Raw genomic sequence first — 23,959 nt, 5'->3', positions numbered from 1 at the left:
TTTCTAATGTCATTGTTTTAGTTTAGGCCGCAATTTAAAGCCTATACATCACATACCCAATCGACCCCGCGGGTTTCTTCTACTATTCTAAAGTATAAATCCAAAACAATACACATAGCCACCTGTATTTAAAGGGTGGTAATTAACATGATAACAAATTAATTCTCATGTTATTGTTTTGGGTAACTAGCTTGCAGATGTATAGCTTCACCCCATATTTTGTTTTGTAACTGATGTAGGGATACTTAGCGGGTAGGCTTGTTCATGGGCCGGGTGGCCCGATGGTCTGGCCCCGCTTGTACCCCGGTCGGGTTTGGGCTTGTAATTAGACCTGTGGGTTTGACCTCGAGCCTAACACAGTAAGTCTGATTGTATTTCAGGTCGGGCTCAGGATTTGTCAAAAAAGTCCGATCCGATTCAACATTATATATTTTGTAAAATATATAATATGTATTTTATATATTATATAAAATATATAAATAATATAATATTTATTAAAATATATATTTCTAATTTAATATATACATTTTTTATTCTTTTCTTTATAATTTCTCTCTCTATTCAGCCACTTCAGCAGTAGTAACATTATGGGCTAAATTTCAGGCTTGGGCCCAAGCTCGGGCTTCGGGCTTTTTATGAGGGCCGGACTCGGGCTCGGGCCTTAGAAAAATCTGTTAATACAGAGTGAAAGCCCGGCCCGGCCCATGAATAGGTCTATTAACGGGTCTCGGATCGCATCATGTGGCATTGGCCAGATTAAATCCTGTCCATACATCATTAATTGATTTCAATCACTCCAAGGCAATGTCAACTATAAAAGGGGGTGTTTATCTCAAGGTAAAGACACTTACTCTCTTGCATTTAGAATCCCAAGAGAATCATTCTTAATTCTTAAGGATTAAGCTTTGAGCCCTCATCTCTAGCTTGGCTCGACTCCTCTTAAACACTCGACTAACTTGATTTTTGGTGTCTTCGCCCCTAGGATAACATCTAGGGCCTCCAACGTGTTCTCTTCTCCTATTTATAGGTCAGACCCATCGGCCTTGAACACCAACAAAATCCCCTTGTTGCCTTCGGCTTCATATTTGACAGCAAAAGTAACAAAGACACCCCCTCTCCCCAAATGTCTAGATTCCAGCATTTTGACCCCAACCCACCAATGGGGTTGATGATGAGAGTAAAATTATTTAATTGCCCATTCAAAATTCTATGGATTGACAGCAACAACCATTCTAGGGCACAATTTGTTCTCAAGGTGTTCTCAAGATAACTTTGTTTAAGGAAAGTTAAGAAAAACATATAAAAACTTAGGAATTTAGAAAAATGAAGTTAAAATGACATGATGGTCTCATAAAATAACATAAGGTTACGTTTGTTTGGGGTGGAAAATCGAACTGGTAAATATATATCAGTTAGGGTTTCATGCAGAAGTAAAGGAGAAGAAAACCCTTGTGGGTAGCAAAACTTCAACATAATTCGCTGGGTGGTGTGATTATTGGAAGAAGTTCGACGATTGGCTTTGGTTGACAGACAACAAATAAAGTTTTGGACTTTTATCTTCTAGGTTGGGTTTTCTCCATCATCAAAATCTCCCATTTTCATGTCCAACAACCAGAAAAATAAAAAAAGAAAAAAGAAAAAAAGAAAACAACAAGAAAAAAAGAACAAAGCGGACTCTCCATCTTCTCAGCTGGGTACCTCCCGGTCGGCCTCAGTCCACGACAAAGGTGGAGCGACACTTGGTGCAATATATTCAATCAACAACATAAAGAAGGGAAAGCTAAAGAGTACCTGTTATTAATCTCCTTTTTCCTTCTTTCGGTTTGCATTTTTCTCTACCAAATAATAAGGGTTTCTCCCAAAAAGCAGCCTTGGCAAATCGGTGGTGGGTCAGAAATGTGGAGTTGGGGGAGGGGTCGACCCGGTGCTGTCGACCCCGTCCCTTCAACTCAGAAACACAGACGATGACCATGGTGGATTGGGGCGACTCGGTCCTAGGAGAGAGCAAGAGCTTATGGACCCCGCTACTACCACTAGCAGCGGTAGCAACGGTACTGCCAATCCTAACGCTTCCAACGAAAAACGCTGAAGACAATGACAGTAGGGACAACGACCGAGACGCCGAATATCAGAGCGTGATTCGGTTCCTCCTCAGCTCCATCAGTCTCTTCTCATCCTTTGGTGCTGTCCATCGAAATCATCAGCACTGATGTCCTGGCCACCAGATACCACGATCTGGCCTATTCTTCTGTGGACTTGATCTCCAGTTCCCTATCGGAAAAAGGAAAGGGAAAGATGACAACAGGTCGATAGGCATATTTTAATAAAAAATAGATGCAAATTAATTTACAAAAGGATAAAATAGGTATTTGGAAAGATTTGATCATTGGTTTACTGTTTTTTGTCATGATTATTGACGGAATAAAGGTTTTTGTCAAATTTTTAAAAGTAGCAGGGAGGTTTTTGTTAAAATAAAACTATAAGGGAGATTTTTATAATTGTCAGAAAATTCAGGGGAGATTTTTTTTTAAGGCAAAAATGCTTCTAGTTGGAAAGTATTTCCCCATTATTGTTTGAGGCCCAGCCCTCCTGCTGATTTTGGGCTGCATAATTTTATCCAAGCAACAGAATAGTGTGTTTGTGTTTATTGTTCTGATCTCCATTCCACCAGTGGTCCCTTGACATTTTATCAAAATTTTCATGGATTTTCTTTGGGAATATTGTGGTCATCATTGAGTAAACTGGTTTTGCTTGGGCTACTGACTGTATTAGTGTGGAACTTCCTGCCTATGAGATGAGAGAAGCTTCGAGCTCCAAGAATTTATTTTGAATTGTATTTTCTCTAGAGCATCTTTTGGTGATGGATAATTGGAGTTCTTTATATGGATTCTTGCCCCCAAATACTTGGAGCCAATCATGGCTTTTTTAACCTTGAGGATGTGGGAAATAATCTTTTGATGCTGTCTAGGTACTATGCGGCTGAACCAAACACTAGATTTTGAACAATTTATCTGTTATCCGAACAGCTCTTCGAATGTGATGATTAACAACTCTTTGAGAGTTCTTATTTGTGACATTTCCGCCTTGTAGAATATGATACAATCATTTGCAAACATCAGATGAGTTATGGGTGTTCCATTTCTGCAAATATCAACTCCTTCAAGGCTGCCATCATGTGATGATTCCATCAAGAGACTGATGAAGACTTCCATACCTATGATGAACAAGTATGGTGAAAGTGGGTCCCCTTGACGGAGTCCTCTTTTGAGTTTGAAATGTTCGTAGACTTCTCCTCCAAGTTTAATAGAATAAGTGGGGGTGGATATGCATTGATGAATCATATTGCACTATTTTTCTGGGAAGCTCGTTTTCTTAATTACCTCCTTTACGAAAGTCCAATCCATTCTATCAAAAGCCTTTGACATGTCAAGTTTTAGCGCTATGTACCCTCTCCCTTTCTTATGAGTATTCATTGTGTGATTGATTTCTCTCACTAATAAAATGTTGTCTGTGATTTGCCTGTTCTCGAAAAAACCTGACTGATGAGGAGAGATGAGTTCCTATAAGATGGGCTGCATCCTGGATACCATCCATTTTGACACTATTTTATATATTACATTGGTTAAACTAATGGGTCAAAAGTCTACTGGCCCTTCAGCTGCTTTGCTCTTGCGGATGAATACTATATTTGTGTTGTTCATTTCTTTGGGAGATACTCTGTGTTGATGAATTGGTACAAGAGCTGTAGGATGTCAAAAGGGTTGTAAAGCCATCCAGACCTGGTGCTTTATGAGGGTGCATTGTTTACACCAGTTGTTGGAGTTCTTCCAAATTAGGTGGCTATAGGAGGTTTTTTACTTGTTCCCTTGAAATTTGAGGGAGCTTGATGTTTGTAAGTGTAACCTTTTCATAATCTTCCTCTACCCCCCGTATATCGTTCATATGATCTTTTAGAAGTGAAGCAATCTCCTCTCTTTGTGAGATCCAATGCCCATACTTGCCTTTTAACCATGTATATTGTCATTTCTAATGTTCCTCCTTTTAGCCACTTGATGAAAGAATTTTGTATTTTTGTCTCCCTCTCTCAATCATAATTCTCTCCACTTTAATCTTCACAACTGTTCTTCTTTTAGGAGCCAATAACTATATTGTTTTTGCAGATCTTGAAGAAGGGCTGAGTCTTCTCTTTCTGTATAAGACTATTGGATGTGTGAGGTTTTTACTGACATGGACCTCAAGTGATTTTGTATGAGCCCATATGTTTTATGGTTCCAATCTCTGAGTACTTCTTTACATATTTGAAGTTTTTTTTTTTCTTTACTTGATGGAAGGGAGATTCTTGGATCTGTGAATTCCATGACGCTTGTATGATGTTTTTACAATCTTCATGATCTGCCCATATGGGAAGAAAATGAAATTGTACTTCTCTTCTTGTGGTGTTTTTCTGAAGGTTAAGCTTAATGGGTCCATGATCAGAAAGAAGGATAGGAAAATTATGTTCAAAAGAATCTGGGTAAAGGTCAAGCCATGAAGTTGTGACTAGGACTCGATCCAATCTTTACAGAACTTTTGAAGAACCATGTTGTCCATTTATCGAAGTGTATTGTGGTCCTGTATAATCTAGATGCAGTAGTTGAAAGTGGTTGATGAACTTTCTCATATGCTTTGAGAGTTTTGGCTTTGAGTTTCTGAAGTTTAACTGTTGGCCATAAATATCATTCATGTCCTCCACTAGAATCCAAAGTTGTGTAACTGAGATCAAAAGGCTTGTTAAGGACTCCCACGTGTCTTTTCTATATTGTCTATGAGGATGGCCATAGAAGATGACTTGCCACAGATAATCTTCTTACGTATTCTTGCTTCCTTTAGTGCTCTTGCTCTCCTCTCATCTGCACCTCAGCTCTCCGTGACCTTCATTGATTTAATTGTCGGAAGGTTTTTAAAATCGACCTGGACAACGAAACGATCAGGGGTCCAGTTCTTGGGTCGAACGGTTGGCCTGTTCTGATAAAAAAAAAGGTCAAAACTGTCGAATGGTTCAACCGCCCGAATCAATAATTTGCTGATCAAATCAATATTTTTTGACAAAAATTTGGTTTTGGGGAAAAATGGAACCAGTCACCTGACCGGTTTCTGGTTTTTCCGATCTGACTGTCCGGTCCGGTCCAGTTTTGAAAACCATGGTTGGAGCCCTCACCCTTGAGACCACACCCCCAAAGTCTCTGGTGCCATTTTGCGTTGACATCGCTACCTCAGAAATTTCAAGACTACCCTCGCTGCAATCTTTAGCACCATCAATGTCCAAAAGTAGAAAATCAACTAGAAGTAGCAAAACTGAAACACAATGAAAACGATTAAATACTAAAAAAAAACAATGAAAGGGAATATTGTCGAAACCTCCCCTGTACTTTTTGATAGTTGTGATTCAGGTGCCGTTTGATTGCACTTTTTAGAGATCTAAATCTGAAGATACTACTTTTCAAACCTCACCCCTTGTTTGGTTGTACTTCTTAAATTGGGTCTAAAACTGATTTTCGGATCTAAAAATTATAGACCTGGGCTAGCTCTCAATGCGTTTAGACGCATTTTAGAGCCAGCCCAATGTCCAAAATATCCTTACAATTTTTTGTAAATTACCCAAGTTACCCCTAATACCCCAAACCTCTCTCTCTCTCTCTCTCCCTATCTTCTCTCTCCCTCTATCTCTCTCCCTCCCTTGTCTTTCCACCACTGCCACCGTCGCTGCAACAAGCTACAGTGGTGGTTTGGGGAATAATAATAATGCATTTATTAATTATTAATTATTAATTATTTTAATATTTTTATTAAACATTAATCATTTTTATTAAATTTAGTTGTATTATTTATTAATTATTAATTATTTTTATTTACTAGTAATTTTTAATTATTTCATTAATTTTTAAAAATTATTATAATTTTTATATGTGCAAATTATTAATTATTTTAATATTTTAATAATCATTAATTATTTTTTTAATTTTAATCATTTCATTTATTAATTAGTAATTATTAATTTTTTATTTTTTATTTGTATTATTTCAATATTATTTTGAGGTTGAAAATTATTTTTTATGAGATAATGTAAATTGAATTCAACATTTCCAAATTGTATGTTTTAGGGGTAAAATAGTGAAATCAGTAAATTTTAGATGATAAGGGTTGATCCAACACAAACAAACTAATGGATTTAGATCATTTAAAAAGTAAAAAATCAACTATGCCTCTTTTCAAATTTCATACACATTTAATATCTTTTTAACTTTTCAGATCTGATATCAAACGCCACCTCAGTACCCTACTTTGTGCTATTAGCATTGTTCTCCTCTGAACTTTTGAGATTGTTTCATGACTTTCATCTACACCCCTCCATTATCTTGAACTGGCATAAGTAGACAAAATTACCAAAATACCCAACTTTGACTGGAAAATTGGCTTCTAAATTTGCCCTTCCCAGTTATATTGACATAAAGTTCATAAAATTTATGTTTTTATGAACTTTATGTAATTACACAAACTTTATATTGGCTTCTAAATTTATATAGTTTGTTAAATTATTAAAGATAAAAATAATTAATAATTACACAAACTTTATTAGAAATTGTATTAAAAATTGAAAAATAGCAACTACTACTTTAAAATGTCTCAAAAAATATAGTGGACTATAAGTTTATAACAATAGACAACTTTTATCCAAGAATTTAATAGTTGCATTGAATATTATTAAAAATAAAAAATTAATTGATGAAGGGCAATTTGGCCTGACCTCGTAGTCCGGGGACACGTGTGTGTGACCTGGCCCAATGAACAGCTCAGCCTGACAGCACGACCAGGACTCGACGGGAGAGACACGCCGAGTCCAACGTTAGCCACTCGGCAAGTTAAGCAACTCGTCGGGGACTGACACCTGGCCAGTTTTGACTCCCACCAAGTGTGGAAGGTCCTGAGCTCCCCCTGGGGCCCGAGCTCTCCCTTCCCAAGGAGGGAGCACCCCGGTTTTTGGCTATGTCTCGAGGGAGGAGCACCTCAGGGCAGCAAGCGGCGTTTTGTTTGCCGTCTCTGGAAAGCATGACACATCTGTCGAGCTCGTACCTGGCAATGATAGTATGTAGCAACAACCTGTGCCTGCCACACCTACCCTGACAGTAACGACTAGGGCGGTGGCGGTTATGCCAGGTATGACCGGGCTCGACATAAAAAAACTCTAATTCCCCGGGAACCCTTCACCTTCTCTTTCCTCTCAGGTGCTAGGAGTGCCCAGATCGTGCAACATCATTAATAATTAATTAAAATGATTAAATATAGTACTAATAAAGTAAAAAAGCAAAAACTACTTTAAATGTTTGAAAAAATTATGGTTTCTTTTTTATTTATTATAGATAAATAAAAAGTAAAAATAAATACAAGGAGAGTATAAAATAGTTTAAAAATCCAAAAAAAATTGGCAAAAGTTACATTAAAATGTGTCCAAATATAAAGAAATTGAAATAGATCTTATAACAATGAAATAATGTTAAAAATGAAAGAAAAGTCTATAAAATTTTGCTAATACTAAGAAAAATTGTGATGAAATATTGTATGCATATATAAAAATGCAGATAACAATAACCAACTACTGCTTAGTACATTCTAGAAATGTAATTGCACTATATATGCAACTGGGTTACATAAAGCGCAACAATGAGAAGGAAAGTTACAAGGATGAAATGAACGGAATAAGAAAAAATGAGGAAGAGTAGTGAAAGATAACTGTTCCCAGATGGGGCGATGAATCTAGGTCTCCAAACTGTATGGTTTGCGCAAAAACTAAAATAAGAAAGATGAACATGGTAAAATGTATAGAATAAATGAAGAATGAAAAAACGATGAACTCCAAAATGACGACGAAAGTTGACAAAAATGAAATTACGATGAAGCGGCGGAGACTCTCTATCACAGGCTTGAGAACACAGAGCTTCCAATGTGACTTTATCGCAGTCTGGGGAACGCAGAGATCCTAATATGACTCGAAGTCAGAGACAAAAGAAACCTTCATTTATATCTCATGTATACAAACATGGGGTATTTATAATTACAGTTGATGCTTGCCGAGCAAGTGGCAAGATCAAGAAAGCGCCAACTGGGGAAACTAACTAGCACGTGTTATTGAATCAGCACGTGTTTTGATGTCGTAATAAAAATCTTACCTGTTTATATATGGTTGGCATTTGGCAATGATAAACAGCGGTGGGCACAAGTTTGAAAATAAAGGAGGAAGAAATTAAATGGGATTCCTTCTCAAGTTAAATGAGGGGTACCTGATGGAATTTGTTAAAAGTTGGGAGAGCAAATTAGTAAATGGCCATGTTTGAAATGTGTCTGGTTGCGTTTTGTAATGTGCCACCAACTTAATTAATAAGATAAAACATATCTAAATTTTCGATTCAAATCAAATCTTATTTTAAAGTGGCATTTGAAAGGAGACCCCAAAATCTGAAATGCAAAATTTTCAGACTTCATATCTCGATTCAACATTATCAAATGCCACCTTAATTTAAGCCCTTTTCCTCTTTCCTTTGATTGTGGAGGAATCAATGACACACACTACCCGACAGTCCTGCATATGTTGAAAGGTGAAAGGTGGTGAATGGTGACCCCCCAAAAAAAAGAGTCGCTTCGCCTCATCTCGCCTCGCCTCGCCTCGCCTTTCGCCTCTGTCGTCTAAAGTACGTGCTTCTTCAACCTTTTAGATAAACGACTAAACGAGAGTGAATGAGTTAAGAGAGAGAGAGAGAGGGAGGGAGTGGAATTGAGTTGAGGCCACCCATCTCTCTTTATCCTCGGTGTAACATCTTCTCCACCACAGTAACGAAACAAATTTCCTTATATCACAAAAGTAATAATGGAAGAATATACGAACTGCTATTGAGAACTGTGTAGAGGGTAAATTATGGGCGTTTTGGTTTTTGGCCCACCCTACAGACTCTCATTTGTTTGTCGCTTTGTCTTCCAGCCTGCCTCTCTCACTTGGTAGTGGGACAGTATCTGTTTCAGTCCTGGACCAACTCTCAGTATATATGCTCTGTTCTTGGCCCGACCGACTGCCGACTGCTAATCTCATTAATTCCACGGTGAATGCAATTTTCTTCTCACTTCTCGCCAAAGTGAATTGGCAGAGTGGCCAGGTGGGATTCTTGTGACCATTAACAGCTTTTCCTTTCCCCCTGTAGATTCCAAAACTGGGTCATAACGCAACGCTTGAGTGTCCATTTTAGAACAAGGGCTTTCCGGTGGCTGCTTCTGGCTTTGCGGGGTGGGCCTCATACAGACAAACCGTCTATAAGTTTTATTAGTTGTTTGATATAAAAGCAAAAAAGTCCAATTATGCCATCATTCAATAAAAAAAAAAAAAGGTTGGCTTTCCAATGAAGCTTATTTTAGCAGCTTCTTAAAAAGGGGATCAGTAAAAGTAAAAGTAGCTCCTCAACCAAAGCTTCAGACGTTCCAAATGTGGGACCAGGCCATGCAGATTGCTCCATCATAGTATAGTTATATATCATACAAAGGCTTGAAAGGGAAAGCGACAGATGTTTTAATTTGTTGTGGGGGAGCTTTTAGCCCATACTTAATCAACTTGTCCACCAACTTTCACGTTTCAAATTGTTTTGATGCTTTGGGACTTGGGAGAGCCCACTTTGGCTCACAGTCACTGGTCCCCGGCCCGAGGAGGAGTACCATGCATCTTCAGTTTTCTCTGGGGCGTGGCCTCTCCTCACTCCTGTGTTGGTTGTTGGACGACTCCCACAAGAGCAGGACAACCCTTTCGAGAGCCCACTTCTGAGATTCTCGACTGAACATAATTAGAATAGTAATCAGTTGAACTCCTCTTTTACCATATGGTCTTCTGTGGAATTCTATTTGCAATATGTACAAAAGAATAGTCAGTTGAGTTGGATTTTCATCCTTATCCGTATGCATTTCAAATCTCTGTTTGTGTATATATATATATATATCCGGGAGCGACTTAGAAAGTGAAGGTTCCAGTGAGGCAAACATTTCGAGAATGGATCCTAGAAATCAGAGGGCCCAGTTAGGTGGAACCCACCAAAACATACCCTGGCAGAAGAACGGAGGTCTTGGGTCAAATGAATTCCAACAACGCGGAATTTCGAATCCCAAGTTCCAACCAGGGGTGTGGGGGTCCTATTCATTTCTGCTTATGCTTGGAATTTCATGAAAAGTTTTTTATTTAATTTTAAGCAAATTATCATTTTTTGTCTGATCCAAAATGCTGAAAAGCATTTTCATCTCAAAAGTTTAGAACAAATGGAGCCTTAAAAGTAATGGTAAAAGGGATTTCTAATCACTTGTAAGTGGTAAGAAAATTGAGATGTAATTACGAACAATAAACAAGTGATGATGGGTTGTTGATGAAAAAGATAGGCATAGGTCATAGATGGAAAAGATATCATCATTCAAGTTGCGCTATTTTCTCCATAAGAAAGACATAAAATTTCTCTCAAGATTTTTTATTTCCATCCCTTTTACAATGCAAATTGCAAACGAAACCGTCGTCACCTGAAAATCTTTCCATCAATCTCACGTTCAAACAAACATGGTACCAACTGGCTCAATTTATAAGGTCTCCGACTGGTTGTGGCGGAGAGTTGGGATCAAATCCTGCTATCACCAGGGATGGTAGCTTATGAGTAGGTAGGGGAACAGACTACCCGCTGTTGGGTACGGTATCTCCGCATCAAAACAAACAAGCATAGCCCAAGAGAAAGGGAGAAAAAGATACGGAGGTGATGTTTGATAATGGCGTCACGGGAAGTGGGGAGCTTTTCTGGTGTTTCCGTGAACCCTAAAAAGTAATGATAATTGTTTCACTGTACAGGGACACCAGAAGCGTTTAAAGTTCAGCTAAGGTTACAGCTCCAACCTCCAACTCAAATTCAATTCTATGAAGACGTGTTATGTGTCAGATTACGGAATCTTGAATCTACAGTGCTAGATGATGCCCTTAGGCTTGCTCGTATCCAAAACCATTGATCAGTGGATTTTCTTGGGTAAGTAGCTAGCTAATTGCCAAAACATGGTCTCTATTTCATTGATTCATTCTGCCAATAGGGATAGGGGATATAGACATAGACGATGGCAGCAAAGGCTATTTTTCATTCCCTGTACAATGAACGGACCTCTAGGCTCTAGCCACTTAGAACGAACTCTTCGAGCCATGTTTGTCCCCTGAAGAACATGTCAATCACGACGACAAGGAGCATACTCATAGCATTCAAGTAAAGCAAGTACCATTATAAGACGACTCCTCCATTCCACAAAACACGCATATTGTAAACAAGGAGATGTAGTGTTTGGTTCTTTGGGTAGACAATGCTCCCCTTCCAACTATGCATGTCATAGATAGAAGAACAACTTGGTATCATGACATATCAACCTGGGCATCCATTCCCTTCTGCACAATTAGGGATTTTATTTTTATTCTCTTTCAATAAGCAAGATAATGTTACTCTAAAAAGCCTAATGCATATAAACAGAGTTTCCACAAAAAATAAAATAAAAAAAATGCCATACACACGAGGGAGAGAGTGAACAAGTACCCTTCTTATGATGATCCCAGAAAATTTCCCAGTCAAATTCATTCCGACATATCCAAATTATACAGTAGAGTTTCTTATAACATACAGAGAAGAGAATGGTGTCAAATTGTATTTCTTAGTTGCTTTATCAATGTGCATAAGTAATACAATACGGATTGCATAGCTTGCTCCTGAATTGCTTGCCCCACTCAAACCTATGGCTTGCTCATGATGGGGAAAATTACCGATCTTGCCAGGTTTAAGGTAATATGCAGGCAGACAAAAAACCATGAGAAGAAATTCTTTTCATGCAGTTGACCAAATGAGACCAAAAGATGGATAACCAGCTACAGCATCAGGTCCGTGATCTTTGCAGCTTCCCCAACAATCCTCTATGGTACTTACAACTCCACCAGAAACTTTGTTGCTTATCTCCATCTGGTTTTATTTGTAAGCTACGTTGAGCAAGCTTTCTCGAACCAGAATTATGAATATTTCCTCCTGCAACTTGGTTCATTTAAATCTTCTGTTTAAGAACATGGCGCAATTGGACTTTCTGGCTTTCCATTCTTGCCTCCAAAAGCTTTGCCTTCAAACTATTTTTCTGGATGCCCCGTGGCCATTCAATGCACCCCTTCATCCCTCGAGTTATGTGTGGATTCCCAGAGTCAGGTGAGCTCCATTGCCCCATCAAACTTGGAGGGCTGAGCCCACCTTCACCTAACCCTACTTCTGGTGAAACAATCCCCCCATTAGAAATTCTTCCATTTGAAATCCTTCCTTTCATCCCTTCAACTGAGATTATCCTGTAGTTTTCTCCATTACTGGGGCATGATTTCCAAAGTCTGGTTATGGATGATGCCTTCTTCGTGGGCCTTGCTGATACAGAACAAACTTCACTTATTTCAGTATTCGGGGTATCATGACCTGCATTATCTTCCCATTCTGTTCCACTCTCAGATACATTACTGTCTCTGTGCATCCTGTTAACAGAAGGATCACTCCCTTCCGGGGAATAACTTGAGCCCTGATCCTCAGCATGACTCACTGTCTCCCAGCCACTCCCATCTTCTTCTATCTCTCCATTTTGTTCAATGAATCCATTTGAATGCTTCTGCATGGAACTTTTATTCAACCCATTGACCTCAGGGCTCACAGTATGGATTTTGGAAGCCCGACTAGCAGGGCTATAACCTACGCATGGTTCAATCTCCCTTTCATTAGCTTCTCCCGGTTGGAGATCTTCAAAAACAGAAAAGATGTCCTCTGAGTTTGGGGGCTCATAAGTAAACTCTTTGATATCTTGAATCTTTACTGAGCCAGCTGCCTCTCGAAGCATCTCTGCTTCTCTCATCTCCACCACATCTGGAGTTGCACTTCTTGATCTCAGAAAAGCCTCCAGGTTTGCTATAAGCTTGCTCATCTGTGAATACTTCGCTTCTAGTGTTAATTTTGCATCAACCAGCTTCATCTGAACCCTTTCTTCACGCCAGACCTCAGCCATCTGTAACATCTTTCTCTCCTCGTCCACTTCCTCACGAATTTTCATCGATTCCCTCTTCAATGCTTCAACTTCAGCCTTGTCTTCTCCAATTTCCTTTGCAAGCTCATCACAGACTTCCTCCATTAGCTCTCTGGCTTTTCTCTCCTTCTCATAATCTTGCATAAACCGCTTTGCAGATAGCTTGGCCTCTGCTAGCTCGTTGACCAATTTTGAGTTAACAATTTCCATCCTTTGACGGTTTTTCCTTTCCCTGTTCAAGTCATCCTTCATATCATCAATTATAGTGCGGATCTTCTCATGTTCTCTACTCCTCCATGTAGCCTTTTCCTCTGCAAGTTTCCTTAAGAAGTGCTCCAATTTCTTCTTTGAGGACCGGCGCTCAGACTCAAGCTCCTGAATCCGATTCCGAGCCTGCTCAAGTTCTGCTTGCAGAGTAGATATGACAGATACAGTGGTAGCCTGTTGGTCTTCAAGAAGTCCCATTCGGCCATAAAACTGGTAAACCTCATCTGATGTTTTAGAGCACCCAGGATCCCATTTTGTTGCTCCCTCCATTGCAGAATTAGGAAATTGTAAGGAAGGTTGGAGCTAGACAAGAGGGGGAAAACAAAATGGTCTAAGATCAGATAACGTAAATAATCAAAACAGGAAAAAATAAAGAGATAATAGAAAAGCTATTAGTCTATTACTATTAGCTACCGAGTGGCATTCATTTTGGATGCCTCAAAATACTGTTTGATCAAAAACATATAATGGGCATTTGATGGGCCAGAAATCAGAATGCCTTATTCTCCAACTGGCCAAGAGAATATGTTAGACGCGAGAGGATCAACCGCAGGATCAATCCTTGATATCGATATCTTCTATGTGGGACCCTACTGAATTGTGGGTCCCACGTAGTGCCTTGATCGTTTAATACACGTAGGGCACACGATGGGAAGTTGGAAAACATTTCCTAGTCCTCCCATCCATACCTCAGTAAGTCAGTATTGTTCCCATCCCAACTGATCAGGATCAATTGATCAGTAAAATGAAAAATCAAATAAAAAGATGTTAAGCTTTCGAAAAACAAAAAAAAATAAAAAGATGTTGATACCTTATACAGAATTCCATTCTTTGGACCATCGACAGAAACGGGGCTCTGCAACAGATCCTTTGCTTCTGCACCATACTCTTTGTTACTGCGATGACAGAGAAAAGGGACTCCTACATGCCCATTGCCGGGCTGCAGCAGAAAAGGAAACGATGAGAACAGATACTCAAGTTTCAAAGAAAGGCACGTCGTTCAGATCCCTTTAACCATTGAATCATTGGGAAATGCAGTACACAAGTAAATTCGCGAAGTCGTGAGATGTTAACAAATCAAGAATTATATCGACGAAAACAAAGCGAAGAACAAAAGATAAAGAAACGAAACGGAAAATTTTTAATCCCAGCAACTGAATCCATTGCAATCTATAGAAATGTAATCGACAACCTAAACAGAAATTTCTGTTCACCGAGAGAATACAAAAGTACTGTAAACAGATTTGGAATCCTGAACCCTAGAAAATTCTGATCTTGGGAGGATATTTCATTAAAATAGTATATTTGAAATCTGCTGCATACACGCCTGAAAGATGTTAAACGACACCATTTTAACAAGCCGAACACAGATATTACAAGCTAATCTTGTTACGGTGTTCGGACTATCCTTGAAAACCCTATAAAACGAGGATCAAAAGGAACACAGAATAGAATATGCAGTAAGCCGCACTGAGGAAAGTCGAACCGTCACTTTTAAATAAGGAACGTTTACTAAAATTCTCTTCACGGAACCAAAAGAAGGACGGATCATGAATAAACAACATCGATATCGAAATACCTCAAGCCCAACTTTATTGGATGGCCTCTTCTGCAGAGCACGGCATTCTCCTGTACCTCCGGCTCCGGAAACCTCAGGCGGCTGCAAATGCCACAGCCCGGCAGCGAGCTTCCTGGCCGAAAGAGAAACCTCTACACTGCTCTTCACTTTCCGTCGACCTTTCCGACTAGACTCGGGCCCCTTATCGTTTCCAACAGTGAAATCACCGTCGTCAAACTTCCACCGTAAGAGGGGAGTAGCAGGTCCACTCCTCTTCCCACCTGGAGTTCCGTCTTTCTTCAGCCGGAATCCAGCAGCAGAAAATCCAGGGTTTCTGGTTTTCCTCCGCTGGGGCTTCCGATCGCTACATTTCTCTTGAAGATCCGAATCCGGTGATGGATTTAGGGTTTTTGAATAGAGTATTGCCGGTATTTTCGCCGGAAACTGACTTCTGTTGGATGTCTTCATCTCCTCCAACAAGACTCTGCCGCGATTGCAGCTCCGGAAGAGCTCCCGAGTGCGGTAGAGACTAGAGATAGAGCTTACGATCTGCTCCAAAATGCAGAGAGCAGAAAAAACACAGGTTTCGAGTTTCAGGGATTCTGTCGAGACAACTACGAGTATATTTTGTATATGTGTACGGGCATCGTATCCCTTTCGTATATACGGTCATTGGATTTTGTGGCATGCAACATACACAGCAATATATATTGTCGGAAAATACCAGGTAGCAATTAATAAAGTCTAACTTAAATTACTAAACTATCCTTCTAATTAATGAGAACTACGGGACTGTCAACTGAGCCGTTGGTTACCTAAAATGGAGTGTCGAGTGTCGTCAGGTCAGTAGGGGTAGTTCCGTAACTTGCTTTCGATGTCCTTGTATTTTTCATTTGATAAGAAAAGAATCCGAGGAAGCTTCCACGTGGAACCGACATAATGAGTTACACGTGGCAAACTCTACCTCGACAGCTGCTCGTGTACGCGGGGCAACGCGACGAAAGTGGCACGAGATGGGGGGGACGGGCGTGGGGCCTACCTTGATTATCGAGCAATAGAAAATTAAAGCTTTAGATCTGATTTGGATAGTTTAATCTCATTTTACCATATTGATAGGATTGGAACTTTGACTAGTTTATATAAGCGCCGTTCTGGACGTAGTAGTCCGTCCATGAAGCCCGTTCGTAGGATCGTTAGAGTTATTCTTAGATGTTTGACATGTGTCTTTCATCAGAAGTGGGTCACCCTCACCCTCCGACGACAGGTAATGGTCACCCTCAAGGATAAGGAGGTTGATCTTGATGGATGCTTATGGTATAGGCTTAGGTTTACGTATGGGACCAATCATTATCATTACCTTTACTAAAAATATAAACAATGCCCATACTTGTATTGGCATCACGCCAAACCACCATGTGAAGAACCTAATCTACGCACCTTATTCATTCTAGTGTGGGACCGACCGGCGGATTAAGACTCGGAATTCGGAAATGACTTACGGTGTTATTAGATAGTTTTGTATCTATAATAAAACATAATCAACGGCAGATTAGACTCGGGAAGTAAGTGTTTAGGTGCAAACATGATGTGAACCGTGAGATTTAGATGTGGGACCCAGACGTGATTCTTGCAAATAGATGATCAATATGGTTCGAAGGCGTACGTAGTTTCCGGTCCGACGGCTGACAGCTTGTACTTTCTCTGTATCATTTATTTCCGATAATCGATCGATCGATCGGTGTAGCCATCGCATTGAAATCGGGATCAATCTGGATCACAGCTGCGTCTATATGGAGATACTACGATGGGCAAGTTCAACTTCAACGGTGTTGATGAAATCGATGTGAAAGGAACCCATTCGTGGGGACCACGTTGATGTAGATGTAGAAATTTTTTACGATACATACGATGTAGAATTCTAAATTTCAGCACCCCTACTATTAACCCTCTTTTCCTTATAAGTTCATAAATTTGATATCAATTCACAGTCAGATGCATTCCCTTTGTACTTTACGGCTATAAAATTCTGATCTGGGTCGATTGATCATTTTCCCTTAAGAAGGATCACCGTCAACACTCAACAGTTCAACCAGATACTATTGGCCTTACTATCAATAAGAAAAAAAAAAAAAAATGTCTGGTGGCTGTCAACGGTTCGGAAATTTTGATCGGATTAAGAACAATTCTATATATTTGACGGGTTACTTGATCCAATTATTTCAATCGGATATGGATTTGGAACTCCAAATAGGAGTTTACAATGGCTCCCATCACCGTAGGGGTGGGTAGGGGGTGCTAATAACTGAAATGATCGGTTCAACCAATATGAAAATATGACGATTAATTGAATCAATCGATAAATATATAAAATATAATATAATATATTATACATATTTTTAGTACTTATATTATAAAATTATATATTCATTGACAATAAATTATTAATTCAAAAAACTGATAAACCAAAGAATCAAATTGACAATTGGTTAATCGATTGGTTTCGATCTAATTTTAATTTTCAATTTTCAAAAATCGAAAGACTGATTCAAATTAAAAAATGACCCACAATTTGATTAACCAAACTATGAACACTCCTAAAAATGGGTTCCAAATTCCAAGTTCCAATCACTCCACAGCCCTTCCTAAAGCATTTGCGAGGGCTTCTCCCGTGATTGAGCTTCTATAATAGTATCATTTCGGAAAAACTATCTTCACTGGAAAGGTTGATTTTTAGGTTCATATAAGCCTTAGTTTTGGCTTTACAAACTTTTACTAAAAGGACTTCATAGCTTTGGGGTTCCTTGCTTATATAATCTGGATCTGAGCCACACTAGGAAAGAAACATTCCTAGTGAAGCACCGACTGAGCTTTACTTACATGGACAAATGTCTACAGAATATTCTCCAATTTTCAACCTCCAAATCACATCCAAGACTGGAGATCATTAATGAATTCTATGGCCCACCTTCTACATCAACCTGATGAACAGTTTGATGGGTTCCACAGTACTGCATATTGAATGGACAAGAGGTTTGTTGGTTAGAGACCTTATTTCCCAACTAATATAAGCTCAGCCTCAGACAATTGTTTATAACCAAGATTTGGATCTTAGATGGAACCTCTTAACAAATTATGTTTTCATACACATTTGGGTTACACTAAGGCCCACTTGGTTGGGAGCCCAACTTGTCCATAAAATAATCTATTCAGCTATCATGCAGGCTAGTTAGGTTCAGAGAGACCAACGAGCTAATTAAACATTTCATAGAAAAAGATCCAGGTTAATTAATTAATTAATCCACCTTAAACTTAAAGCTGTCTTAATTAGTTGGGACAAGGTTTTTTTAGGTACACCATTTAAGAATTTCAGTCTTCTGACTAGCTAACTGCTAAATTAGTCATGTATCATGATAAAATCAAGAAACAAAATTTTCCAACAATAAATATTTTTTTAAGCCAAAAAGGCAATAGTTTTACTTCAACTCAAAGTATCATTACACAGTTGATTAGCAATAATAAAATGACTTAGGTAGGAAAGAAGAATTATGTGAAGTAATCCGACTTCAGTCAGAGCAAAATCTGTTCCAACAGCTTTTATAGCCTTGCATTAGGAATATCACCGTAGTCATAAAAGATATTCCCAATGCAAAGTTGTAAGGGACTAATCAAACGGTGCGAGCACCGATTTGTCCTGATAGAAGCCGAATTCTATGTGAAGTCGACGATGTTGTTGTACTTAAAAACAGCGAGGTATGAAGTTGCATTGTCATGGGGCCGGCATGCTGTACCAAGCAGGAATTGAAAGTTGGTAAGACAATCCAGCACTCTGTTCACAATCCATCGTAGTCTCCACAGAAAATTCACGAATAGGAAATTGACGACCTCCTCAATGGGGTGATCACTTTCTATGCAGATGAGATGCTCATCACCGAGTGAAGTTCTTTTCCAAGCATTATAATATGATATATGAGAGCTCCTCTGGCTCTTAGCCAATTCAGATTTTAGAATTTAGAGGCAACGCCACCACATAGAGTTCGGCTTTTACAATTTACATTCACGAGTGGCTTAATGGATATCCAGATTTAGTTTGGGTGGAGCCCAAACTAATAGACCCTATATATGGTTCCCTATTTAAAATGGCTGTGCAGATCCGGCATAAAAATAAAAGAAAAAAAAAACTCCTGATAAGATAAATAAGATTTTCTACTCTCAGTATGACGTGTTTGAAGCACCAACTGGTTTATGATCACTTAATTATAAGGTTATACAGCAGTAATTAGAAAATGATGGATATAGGGTGGAAACCAATCGAGTTTTTCACAAGCCTTAAAGTCGAGTTTGAGCTTGATATATTGGCTAATTTGTTCATCAAGCTGGGTTCGAGCCTAATGAAACTCAGCTTGACAGGCTCACGAGCCTAATGCATACATATATACATACATTTATATATGTATATATAACATATATATATATATATATATATACAAATATATATATATATAAATCATTTTTATAATTCTTATTTTTGTATGTAAAATAAAAATAATTTTTATATGTATATTTTTTTATTTTTTATATGTATGATAATAAATAATTTTTATTTTTCATAGGAAGCTTGGCTTGCAGTTGAATTTAAGTCGAGCCAAGCTGAATTCAAGCTCAAGTCTCAAGCATGAGCCTAACAGAGCTCGAGCCTAACACTATTTTGGTGAGTTGAGCTCAAATAGCCAGGTATTTGACTTGGTTCAACTCGAATCCACCCCTATGGATATTCCATCTTGGGGAAAAAGTAAGTAATGAGGGCAGATTCGGCCCTCCACTAATATCATGACACATGGCATCTCAGAACAACTAGGTGACACCCAGAACCACCTAGGTGACAACTTTCCTTAGCCAAAATGATGGAGTCCCAGCTAGCGACCTGGCACTATCGCCAACATGACAACCTGCCTCTAGCGTCGACCTGGGGACCAACCTCTGGCGTCGACTTGGCGACCTGCCTCTGGTGCCAACTTGGCTACCTGCCTCTGGTGCCAACCTAGCAACCTGCCTCTAGCCGACCTGGCGACTTACGAGACGTGCTTGCCATCGATTTCTGCATGCATCCCATCACTCTTGGGTGTCTCGAAAGTCACCTCTATCACCGAATGTTTTGGGAGAAATCGAGTAAGGTGCAAAGATTGGCTTACATGCACGACTACCTCCGAGAACTTCGGAGCAGTTAGGCACGTCCTCCCAGAGATCCCAAACGTGTTGCGTGATGCTCAGGCCAAACAATGCCTATATAAAAGGCCTTACCTCCAACCCCAAGGGGGAGAGGCGCAATTTAGTTCTCGCAGCTCTCCCGCTCTCTCACATTTAGCTATCTTAAAATCTGTGATTCGCTAACTTAAGCATCGGAATGCCCACCCCTGGTAAAGCAACCTAGGCACTCTGACATTGTGTCCTTGCAGGTCGCATCAGAGCCACCTCTCCAGCTCGTCACTACTTAGCTAGACATCAGAGCCACCTCTCCAACTCGTCACCATTCAGTTAGGTGTCAGAGCCACATTCTAGGAATGAACCATTCAGCTAGGCATCCAAACCACATTCCAGGTAGGGATTATTCATCCAAGCATCCGAGTCACCTACCAGCTGGGAGCTGCCAAAATGTGCATCATCAATTGCGTTGAAGTCTACCTAGGTGGAGCGACCTAATAAAGCAGTCATGCAGTTAGAACCCCCTTGAGGACAGCATGGTAAGCTTTGCTCTCGAGGTAATGGTTGGATTGCAGAACCCCCTGACGGTTGCATCCCTAATAAGGTAGATGTCCTCGGGGTACCTACTTCACCTCTCCTCGAGAGGATGAGTTCGCTTTCATGCCCCAAGAATCAAGACAGTGAGGTCCTGCGTAAGGCATCAAACGCTCGAACAATCCCGATCTGAGAAGTAAATCAGACCAATGCTTGTGACTACGAACTGATCAAATCAGTCATCTTGGGCCAAAAGGAGCAATCTCCTCCCTTCGCCGAGCTACTCTCAGCTCGGGAGTGGAGGGCAATTGATGAGGGCAGATTCGGCCCTCCACTAACATCATGACACATGGCAACTCGGAACAACTAGGTGAAACCCAGAACCACCTAGGCGACAGCTTGCCTTAGCCAAAATGATGGAGTCCCAGCTAGTGACCTAGCACTATCGCCGACCTGGCGACCTGCCTCTAACGCCGACCTAGCGACCTGCCTCTAGTGATGACCTGGCGACCTGCCTCTGGCGCCGACTTGGCAACCTGCCTCTGGTGCTGCCCTGCCGACATGCCTCTAGTGCCGACCTATCAACCTGCCCCTGTTGCCGATCTGGCGACCTGACTCCACTGCCGATTTGGCTACTTGCCTCTAGCGTCGACCTGGCGACCTACGAGACGTGCTCGCCGTCGATTTCTGCATGCATCCCATCACTCCTAGGTTTCTCGGAAGTCAGCTCTCACACCGAATGTTTTGGGAGAAACCGAGTAAGGCGCAAAGATTGGCTTACATGCACGACTACCTCCGAGGACTTCGGAGCAGTTAGGCACGTCCTCCCGAAGATCCCGAACGTGTTGCGTGATGCTCACACCAAACAATGCCTATATAAATCCCTTACCTCCAACCCCAGGGGGGGAGAGGCGCAATTTAGTTCTCGTAGCTCTCTAGCTCTCTCACATTTAGCTATCTTAAAATCTCATATTTGCTAACTTAAGCATCAGAGTGCCAATCCCGGGTAAAGCAACCTGGGCACTCTGACACTGTGTCCTTGTAGGTCGCATCAGAGCCACCTCTCCAACTCGTCACCACTCAACTAGATATCAAAGCCACCTCTCCAACTCGTCACCACTCAGCTAGACATCAGAGCCACCTCTCCAGCTCGTCACCATTCAGTTAGGTGTCAGAGCCACCTCTCTACCTCGTCACCATTCAGTTAGGCGTCAGAGCCACCTCTCCAGCTCATCACCATTCAGCTAGGCGTCCAAGCCACCTTTCAGGTAGGAACCATTCAACCAGGCATCCCAGCCACATTCCAAGTAGGGATTATTCAGCCAGGCATCCCAGTCACCTGCCAGCCAGGAGTTGCCGAAATGCGCATCATCAGTAAGGATTTTTCTTTTTTTTTTTCTTATGGGGTCAAAACTAGTAAACATGGGTAGGGAACCAAAATATAGATGAGATTTGAATGAATATTGTGATCATTGGATATCTCCACTCCACAAAATAAAATACATTTCCATGCTCAATCTATATTGATTCTTGAAGGACTTGATTTTTATTTTTATTTTTTTTGTAAATAGACTTGATTTTGTTTGTGCATGGTAAATGAAACATACTTATTTTGTTAGAAACTTTATACATGGTTCTATTATTTTTTGCTTGGATTGATTGGATGAATGTTTTACAAATTGATCAAAAAATGGAGCCACTTTTACATTCAAGTGGCAGGCCAGTGGTTCAACCATTCTGGTCAAATGGATCAAGCCGTAATATCATATTCATTAAACAATAACATAAAAAATAGAAAAATAAAAAATACCAAAACTTGCAAAAAAATGTCCATAGGACTAATATTACATATTCATCATATTAACCAGAAATCTAAAATTAAATATGACAAATTAAATGGGAACTTCTATTATTAATTACAGAGATGACTAAAAGTATAAAAACTCCAAAAAATGGAATAAATGTATATGACTCATGCCTCACTAACCAAGTCGAGCAGCTACCTTGTCTACATCACTACATCATTGACCAAGGCGGTGTTTGGAACCAATGTTGTTTCCTAAGAGGCGTTTTCTCAAAAAACAATGTTGCATAAGCATGTTGTTTTCTTAAAAAATGTTTTCTCATGTTTTTTATTTGGTACCATTGGTGTTCCTGTCATATAGGTGTTTTTTAATGCCATATTAGCATATTGTTGCTAGTAATAGTAGAAAAATGAAAAACACCAAAAAGCGCGTTTTCTCATACCACACCTTTTGAAAAAGAAAAAAAAAAACAACTCACTAAACAGCAGACATTTTCCCAAAAAGCAAATTTCTGATATGGTACTGATGTGATTAGGGGTGGATTCAAGCCAAGCCGAGCCGAATAGTACAAGGCTCGAGCTTGGCTCGAGACTATTCTACAAGGCTCGAGCTCGAGCTCGAGCTCGAGCTCGATTCGAGCTAGAACCTTGAGCTTGAGCTCGGATTGAGCCTAAAGGTCATAAGCTCAAGCTCGGCTCAACTCGTTTTATATTTTATAAAAATATTTATTATATATTTTATAAAAATAAAAATTATATATAAAAAATTTATTTTATATTTAAAAATTAAGAATTATAATATTTTTATTATATATATATTATTTTCTATAATTTTATTATATATATTATATATATTCGAGTCGGCTCACGAGCCGAGCTCAAGCAGCTCGTGAAAAAGTCGGCTCGTTGCCACTCGTAGATGTGACACTGTTTTTTTGAGAAAACTGAATTGATGCCAAACACCTACCAAATTTAACAGTTTTTACAGATGAACATGTTTGGGGGTGAGACCCGAAAATATGGCAGGTGATGGGCTGGCTAACTGGTCTTAGTGGCTGGTTCAACCGGTGGTTGAAAATACTTGAAAGGACTTTGATACCACAGAAAATAAATTTTCATGATATACTGATATGTAGTTTTAGGCAAATTTGAGTATTAATTTGTTAGACAAAATGCTTCATTACTGCAACAAAATGGACTGAATAATAAGACATCAAGCTTATTTTAACTACGGAGCAATGACTTCTGAAGAACACTATCAAACAAAACGCAAGTGAAGTACAATTAGGGGTGAACATAATTCGGTTAAAACCGAAAACTGAACTGAAATTTTGGTTTTGATTTAATCGGTTTTTTAGTTAGGTTTGGTTTTCTTTTTCGCTTTTTTTGTATTTTGGGTTTCGGTTTTGATTATCAAACTTGATAAATCGATTAATCGAAAAAACTGATTTAATATTATAATTTATATTAATATTTAATAA

General features: G+C 39.6%; 1 protein-coding gene across 1 annotated transcript; it reads right to left on the bottom strand.

The window, feature by feature from the left end:
* Positions 1-11,626: 11,626 nt before the first annotated feature.
* Positions 11,627-15,551, bottom strand: LOC104610918 (actin cytoskeleton-regulatory complex pan-like protein). The gene is made up of 3 exons (XM_010277776.3): positions 14,963-15,551; positions 14,195-14,323; positions 11,627-13,686 (listed from the first exon to the last, which is right to left on the bottom strand). The coding sequence occupies exons 1-3, from the start codon at positions 15,407-15,409 to the stop codon at positions 12,112-12,114; spliced, it is 2,151 nt and encodes a 716-aa protein (XP_010276078.1). The 5' UTR covers positions 15,410-15,551; the 3' UTR covers positions 11,627-12,111.
* Between the last annotated feature and the right edge of the window lie 8,408 nt (positions 15,552-23,959).

Source organism: Nelumbo nucifera, chromosome 1 (assembly GCF_055504915.1).
Source record: "Nelumbo nucifera cultivar China Antique chromosome 1, China Antique-T2T, whole genome shotgun sequence".
Lineage (NCBI taxonomy): Eukaryota > Viridiplantae > Streptophyta > Magnoliopsida > Proteales > Nelumbonaceae > Nelumbo > Nelumbo nucifera.
The sequence above is the reverse complement of the archived record's forward strand: the minus strand, read 5'-3'. Positions and strand labels throughout refer to the sequence as shown.